Source organism: Dictyostelium discoideum (genome assembly GCF_000004695.1).
Source record: "Dictyostelium discoideum AX4 chromosome 6 chromosome, whole genome shotgun sequence".
In the NCBI taxonomy this organism is placed as follows: Eukaryota; Evosea; class Eumycetozoa; order Dictyosteliales; family Dictyosteliaceae; genus Dictyostelium; species Dictyostelium discoideum.
In genome coordinates this window covers 1,769,522-1,777,290 of record NC_007092.3, presented here as the reverse complement: position 1 = coordinate 1,777,290, position 7,769 = coordinate 1,769,522, and the positions used below count along the sequence as shown (strand labels likewise).

The window sequence follows — 7,769 nt, the reverse complement described above, 5'->3', positions numbered from 1 at the left end:
TATCCCTTTGCCTGTGAAGAAGTATCCCAAGTATCTTTCTGGATTTGTAGTATTGGAATTCTTTGGTTGGTATTGTCTGGGTTGCCTATAAGAATTGATGAAGATTTGTCGATGTTTAGTTTTGAGGAAGTGGCTTTGCAAAATGAATTGAAGTGTTGTAGTACTAATTCAAGTTGTTGAGAGTCTGGGACCATTGAAGCCGAATCGTCTGCAAAGCTTTGGAATTTCTCTCTGTGGTTGCTGTTGTTTAGAGGAAGGCCAGTAATTCGGTCATCTTGTAAAATTTTTCTAGCTAAAGCCTCTATTACAAGGACGAACAGGGTGGGTGATAGTGGATCTCCTTGTTTAACTCCTCTTTTGATCTCAAAGGGTATAGTAGTTCTACCATTAATTTCAATTCTTGCCTCAGATTTGGTGAGTAGATTCATTATCAGGTTGATTATATTGGTTGGAATGTTGATGTGTTGTAGTGATCTGAGTATTGAACCGTGTGAGATCGAGTCAAAAGCTTTTTCGAAATCATATAGTGTAATTATTCCGTTAATTTTTTTATCATTACAATAGTTGATTAATTCGTTCATTGATATGATATTATCTAGAATGAATCTGCCTGGTACGAAACCTTTTTGATTGTGGTTGATCACTTTCGTTAGTATTGGGATTATTCTATTGTTTATTAGTTTTGAGTGGATTTTATATATACAGTTAGCCAGTGTAATTGGTCTTCTGTTTTTGATTAGTTCGGGATCTCCCTTTTTAGGTATCGTGATAATGAGGCCTTCTTTGTAATTTTTGCTAATTAGATGAGGATTTCTTAGAGTGTCGTTGAATGCTGAGGCCAGTATTGGAGCTAGTTTTTCTTTGTGTGTTATGTAGAATAAGTTTGGAATTCCATCTGGGCCTGGAGATTTGTGTGGGTTCAATTGTTTTATTACTTCTAGGATCTCTTGTGTTGTGAATTCATTTTCAAGGTTGTCCCAGTGGTATCAATCTATCTATAAAAACATTGCAAGAGGCGAGATTCGAACTCGCGAACCGAATGGATGAGATCTTAAGTCACACGGATTTAACCAGACTTTCCTACCCTTGCTTTAGATGATATTTTATTTTTAATTGTGATTAAAATCGATTATTATTTCCCAATATAAAAAATCAAATTTTTTACATATTTATACTCCAGTTTTCTGTGCGCGAAACACAACTAAAAAATGCAACTAAAAATACAACTAAAAATGCAACTAAAAATACAACAAAAACAAAAATTAAAAAAAACAGGAAATTAAAAAACAATGAGTTTTTGTGAAAGGGAAAATAAATATTTTTCTGTCTTTATTTATTTATTTGTTGTTTATTTGTTTGTTTGTTTTTTTTGTTTGCTTGTTTGTATGTTTACTAAAATAAAAACTATTTTTAAAACTGATTCTTAAATTTAATATTTTTTTTTTTTTTTTTTGATAATACTTTGACCAATTTTTGAGATTGAGTACTAATTGAATCGGAAATTAAATTAAAGTCAGTGATTTTATAAATTTTTCAAAATTAGACCTTGTGACCACAATTAATATCCCAAAGGGAATTTAACCTTTAATTAAAAAAAATAAAAAACTTTAAATTGGTGAACCTTTTTTTTTATTTAGTTTTAAAGTCAAAATACCATTGTCTAAATTTGAAGTAATATTACTAATAATAATTTTATCCTTTACTTTTTGGAAATTAATATTTCTTTCAAATACACCAAATTTTCTATCAGAGAAAATATTTTTATATTTTTCTTTTGAATTATTATTATTATTATTATTATCATTATTATTATTATTATTATTATTATTGGTTTTGAAAATTTTTAAGGTTAAAATAAAATTTTTTATTGAAATTTTAATTTGGTTAATTGGAATTCCTGGTATTTCTACTTCTATAATATAGCTATCATTTGATTCATTTATTTCTATTAATGGATAAATTTTTGGTTTTTGGTTTTGATTTGATTCCAAATCCAATTTTTCATTTTGAATTGATTCTTTAATTAAATTAAATTTATTACAATTAACATATTCATTATTATTAAATAATAAATTAAATACTGATGAAGACATTCTCTTTCTACCTCTTTTACAATTTGTAACTTTATAAAAAACAAAAAATAAAAAAAAAAAAAATAAATTTATTTTTAATTTTTTTTTTTTTCTTGTAAAGTTATTTTTTTAAATTTTTTTTTTTTTTTAATACTGGTTTTATCACCCCTATTTTTTATTATTATTTTATTATTTTAAGCTTTTCAAGGTTCCAATTAATTAAAAGAGTACTCCATGGGATTCGAAATGATTTTTATTATGAAAAATCATTCCGGGCTGGAAAAAAAAATTTTGGAAATAAAAAAAAAATAAAATAAATAAATTAAAAAATAAAAAATATAAAAAAATAAAAAATAAAATAAAAATAAAAAAAAAACAATTGTTTTGTTTTTTTGGGCTTTGGTATTTTTTAAAAAATAAAAAAAAAAAAACGATTGTTTGTTTTTTTTGATCATTCTTATAATCAATTTTTTATTGTAAAACATGACAGATTATTAAGATAATCTCAAAATTGATGTTTTTTTTTTTTTTTGATTATTATTTTATGGCAGTTTTTTTTTTTTTTTTTTTTTTCAATAAATATATATGACACAAAATTTTTTTTTTATTAATAAAATGATTTTTCTTTGGAAAAAAACTTTTTTTTTTTTTTTTTTTTTTTTTTTTTTTTTTTTTTTTAAAAAAATATGTATAATTATTATTATTATTATTAATTGAACAAATCATCGTCATCAGTTGATGTTGTAATATCAAATAAAGATGATGTGAATTTCTTTGAGGAAGGAGATGAACGATTATTTGAATTTGATTGCTTTCCCTTTAAAACTTGTTCCTTTTTCTTTTGATATTCAGATAAGAAACCATCCTCATCAGCACCAATATTTGATTTTGAAGTTGATGAAGCATCATCAGGTTTTGAAGATAATTCTTCGACCTGTTGTTGTTGTTTTTTCTCTTTTTGTTGCTTTTCAAATTCAGCTAATTTCTTTTCTCTTTCTTTATCCTTTTGTTCTTTTTCTCTTTGTTCTCTTTCTTTTTCTTCTTTCTCTTCTTTTTCCTTTTGCTCTTGTTGTTTTAATTTTTTGGCTTTTTCCTTTTCTTTTTGTTCCTTTTCTTTTTGTTCTTTTTCTTTTTGATCTTTCTCTTTTTGATCTTTCTCTTTTTGTTCTAATTGTTGTTGTTTTTCTTGTTGTCTTTCTTTTTCTAATTGTTTTTCTTGTCTTTTCTTTAATTCATCCTTTTCTTTTTGTTGTTGTTCTTTTTCTCTTTGATGAAATTCATCTTCAGAATCATCTGTATCAGCATTGGAACTACCACCACTACCACTCTTTTTCAAATTAAATTGTTGTTGTGGTTTTAATTTACCAAAACCTTCAGAATAGTTACCTTTTTCTTTAAATTTCTTTTTGAAACAATTTTTACAGAAATAAATTTGATCCATACTAGCATAGTTACCTAATTTCATTTGACAACCACAACTTGAACATTTGAAACAATTTTTATGGAAAATACGATTATCAGCAGATAATTTCTCTGCTTGATAAACAAGTTTTTGACATGATAAACATCTATCAGGTCCAGTTGATACTGGTTTATCATTGCCACCAGCGTTTATACCAGCACTTGGTTTTTTGGTGGTTGATTTAACCACTGATTCCGATTCACTATTTGTACTATCTATATCACTTGTTGGTGTAGCTGAACGTTTTGAAACTGGTTTTAAATTTGCTTTTGATGGAATCGATGGTGTTGATTCAGTTTCAGATTCAGATTTATCATCATTAACAACAACTGTTAATGGTGATTTTGATCTATCAGCTGATGATGACGATGATGATGATGATGATTGTGTTGTGGTGTTGTTATTATTACTATGATTATCTTTTTCTTTATTTAAAGAAGATTTAGCACCTTTTCTTGCTTGAACAAATACTTCATCATCTTTGTTATTAGTTTGTTTAACATCTGATTTAATATATTTTTCAGTGATACCAGCACGACCAGTTAAACTTAATGGTGTTACAGAGAGTGGACCTTTATTGTAAGAGATAGTTTCACCGCCACCACCACCTTTACTGAAATTACCTTTCTTTTCAGTACCTTGATAGAAAACTTTTGCATTCTCTTTGATACCTTTAAAGTTTTCAGTTTTACTTGTATCATCTGGAGAGGTACCTTTACCATAGTTTGCACCTGAAGTTTGTTTTAATCTATTTTGAATGATATCATCAGAGATTTCATCGATTGACATCACTTGGAATTGAGTATGATTATATTTAAAGAAATTATCAACATGAGGTTTATGCATATTAGCTTTGGCTTTGGCGATACCACTTAATGATTCTGGTACATAGGTGATGAAAATGAATTTACTTCTATCGGAATCACCATAGATAACACGTAAATAACCATACAATACCTCCTCTTTCAAATGTTTTGACATTTCCTTTAAACCACCTGAACCTGATCCATAAGGTTGTAAAGTTTTCTTATAACCACCATAACCAATTAACATCCAATTGGTATTAGTTTCATCATCTCTAACATCTAACCAAATTTGTCTTAATTCTGGATTTGATAAATCACATTCAACATCTGGATTCTCTTGTAAATCTGATTTTGGTTGAATTGATTTCTTTACAATTGGTTTAACTTCTTCTGGTTCTGGTTCTGGTTGTTTATTTTGTTGTTTCTTTACAAATGATGGTTTAGATGATTCAACAATTGGTTCTGGTTTTTTAGTTGAAGCAACAACAACTGATTTTGGTTTTTCATCTTCAGAAGATGAATCATCACTATCATCTTTTTGAGTTTGTTGTTGTTTTTTGACTGGAACTGATGGTAATGAACCACCTCTTGTTTTCTTTGTTTCTTTTTCTTTTTCTAATTTTTCTTTTTCTAATTTTTCAGCTTTTTCTTTTTGTTGTCTTTCTTTTTCTTGTTGAATTTCAAGTTTTCTTTGTTTTTCTTTTTCTTCTCTTAATTTTTCTTCTTTTTCTTCTCTTTCTTCTTGTTCTTTTTGTTGTTTTAATTTTAGTTCTTTTTCTTTTTCTTCTTTTTGTTTCTTTTGTTGTTTTAATTTTAATTCTCTTTCTTTTTCTTCTCTTTCTTCTCTTTCTTCTCTTTCTTCTTTTTCTCTTTCTTCTCTTTCTTCTTTTTCTTTTCTTTCTTGTTTTTCTTTTTCTTTTTGTTGTTGTTGTTGTTGTTGTTTTTTCTTTAATTCTTGTTTTTCTTTTTCTTCTTTATCTTTTTTATCTTTTTCTTCTTTTTCTTCTTTTTCTCTTTGTTCTCTTTTTTCTTTTTGTTCTTTTTGTTCTTTTTCTTTTTGTTGTTGTTTTAATTTTCTTTCTTTTTCAATTTCTTGTTCTAATTGTAATTGTCTATCTTTTTCAAGTTTTTCATTTCTTTCTCTTTCTTCTTTTTCTAATTGAGCCAATTGTTGTTGTTTTCTCTTTTTTTCTTCTTTTTCTCTTTCTCTTTCTCTTTCTAATTCCATTTGAGCCAATTGATCTTGTTTTTCTCTTTGATCTTTTTCTTTTTGTTCTTTTTGAATACGTTCTTCTAGATCACGTTGTTCTTGTTCAATCTTTTTATTTAACTCTAATAGTTCTTGTTTCTTTTGAGCCATTTCCAATGATTTTTTATTTTCCAATTCTTTTCTTTCCTCTTCCAATTTCAATTTCTCTTGTTCCCATTGTTGTTGTAATTGTTTGGTTCTTTCTTTTTCTTGTTGAATTTCAAGTTCAACTTGTTGTTGACGTTGTTTCTCTGATTCAAGAATTGATTGAATTTCACGTTCACGTTCCAACTCTAATGCAGATTGTTTCTCTTTTTCCAATTGAAGATCAGATTGATATTGTTGTTCCTTTCTCTTCCATTCTTGATCATCCAATTCTTTCTTTTTCTTTTGTTCTTGTTTTCTCTCCTCTTCCAATTGGTGTTCCAATTGTTGTTGTTTACGAATTTCAAGTTCTCTCTCTTGTTTGAGCTTTTGTTGATCTTGTTTTTGTTGTTCAATTAATTGTTCAGCTTCTTTTTGTTTTAATAATAATTGTTGAACCTCTTTCTCTCTCTCTGATTCTCTTTCTTTCAAATGATCTTCATATTGTTTTTTACGTTGTTCCGACTCTTGTTTCAATTGTTCAATGATTCTAGTCTCTTCGAGATCTCTCTTTTGTTGTTCTAATTTCTCTTGTTGTTTATGATCATTGATTAATTGTTCTCTATCTTGTTTGAATCTATTCTCTGATTCTTGAATTTCAAATAAACGTTGTTTTCTAGATTGTTCCAATTGTGCCAACAATTCATCATTTGCTTTCAATAGTTGATCATTCTTTGTGCTTGCCAATTGTTCAGCTTGTTCAGCATTGATTTGAATGGTTTTATTATCTTGTAATAATGAATTGATTTGATTGGATAATTGATCTCTTTCAATCTTTGCCTCTTTTAATGATGAGAAAATTGAAATCTTTAAAGTTTCTATATATTTTCTATCATCTTCTCTTAAAAGACGTTCTTGTTTTTGATATTCTTTTTGTTCATTATAAATTGAATCTGATTTTTGATTGATCAAGGTAATTAATTCAAATTTTAATTTTTGTAATTCACTTCTTAATTTACTTTCAAATTGGAATTGAATTTGGTTGATCTCTGATTGAATTAACATTGTTAAATCTTCAGAGATTCTTTTACCTTCATTTCTAGAGTAATTGGATGATAAACCATTGACAGTTGGTAAGAAATTGAGTTTCCATTGTTCTTGGATCATTGAGATTGTATTCTCTTGAATTGAATCTCTCTCTTTGTTTAGGGATTGCTCGAATTGTACATTTAATTTCTTTATTGATTCATCAAATGTTTGGGTTGAACTTGATAAATCGTTCACCAGTTTATCGAATATACGAGTTACACGTTGTTGCTCTTTCTCATTGATTGAATTGAATTCGGATTTAATATCTTTTGAATATTGGTCAACGGTTTGTAATAACTTTGTAACTGATGAATCTAAACGTGATGAGATTTGTTGATTACCATTATTGATCTTTCCATCTAATTGGTTGTTAATATTGGATAATCTTTGATCAAATGTGCTCATTGATGAGGTTAACTTCTTGTCGAGATTGTTCTCTGTGATGCTTAATTGTGATTCCAACGATGAGTAATTCGATATGATCTTTTGTTCAATTATATTCTCACTTGAACGAATACGTTGGTCTAATGAGTTTATAGATTGTGAGAATTTCTTATCCAATGACATTTCAGTGGATTTTAATCTTTGGTCGGTTAAACTAACCTTTTCATCGATTTCACTTGAAACATCTCTAAATTTATTCATATACAATTGATGATTCGATTGAATTAGATCATTGAGATTGTTGGATGTCGATTTCGATGCCTCTTGATTTAATTTCATAAATTCATTCAATGAGCTTGATCTACGCTCATTGTTTTCTTCAGATTCTCTGATTTTTTTATCCATAATTTGGTAGAGTTGTTTCAATTTATCCTCTACTCCAACTATATGTTTATCTTCAATATGTTGGTCAATCACTGATAAATCAGGTCCGATATTATCACGAATCCATTGTGTTAACTTGTTTCTTGTTTGTTTCTCTTCTGCTAGTGTTCCACTATGTTGTTTTAATAATTGATCAATTTGTTTAATTAATGAATCAATACGTTCAATACCTTCTCTTT

The 7,769-nt window shown here is 27.4% G+C and overlaps 2 protein-coding genes and 1 non-coding gene across 3 annotated transcripts; all 3 read right to left on the bottom strand.

The window, feature by feature from the left end:
* Positions 1-1,007: 1,007 nt before the first annotated feature.
* tRNA-Leu-UAA-13 lies at positions 1,008-1,090 on the bottom strand. The gene has a single exon. It is a non-coding gene; the product is annotated as a tRNA-Leu (tRNA).
* A 517-nt stretch (positions 1,091-1,607) lies between these two features.
* DDB_G0295803 (heat shock protein Hsp20 domain-containing protein) lies at positions 1,608-2,093 on the bottom strand (the record flags this gene model as incomplete). Its single annotated transcript, XM_002649046.1, has 1 exon — positions 1,608-2,093. The coding sequence occupies one exon, from the start codon at positions 2,091-2,093 to the stop codon at positions 1,608-1,610; it is 486 nt and encodes a 161-aa protein (XP_002649092.1).
* A 688-nt stretch (positions 2,094-2,781) lies between these two features.
* DDB_G0295683 (LIM-type zinc finger-containing protein) lies at positions 2,782-7,551 on the bottom strand (the record flags this gene model as incomplete). Its single annotated transcript, XM_001733009.1, has 1 exon — positions 2,782-7,551. The coding sequence occupies one exon, from the start codon at positions 7,549-7,551 to the stop codon at positions 2,782-2,784; it is 4,770 nt and encodes a 1,589-aa protein (XP_001733061.1).
* Between the last annotated feature and the right edge of the window lie 218 nt (positions 7,552-7,769).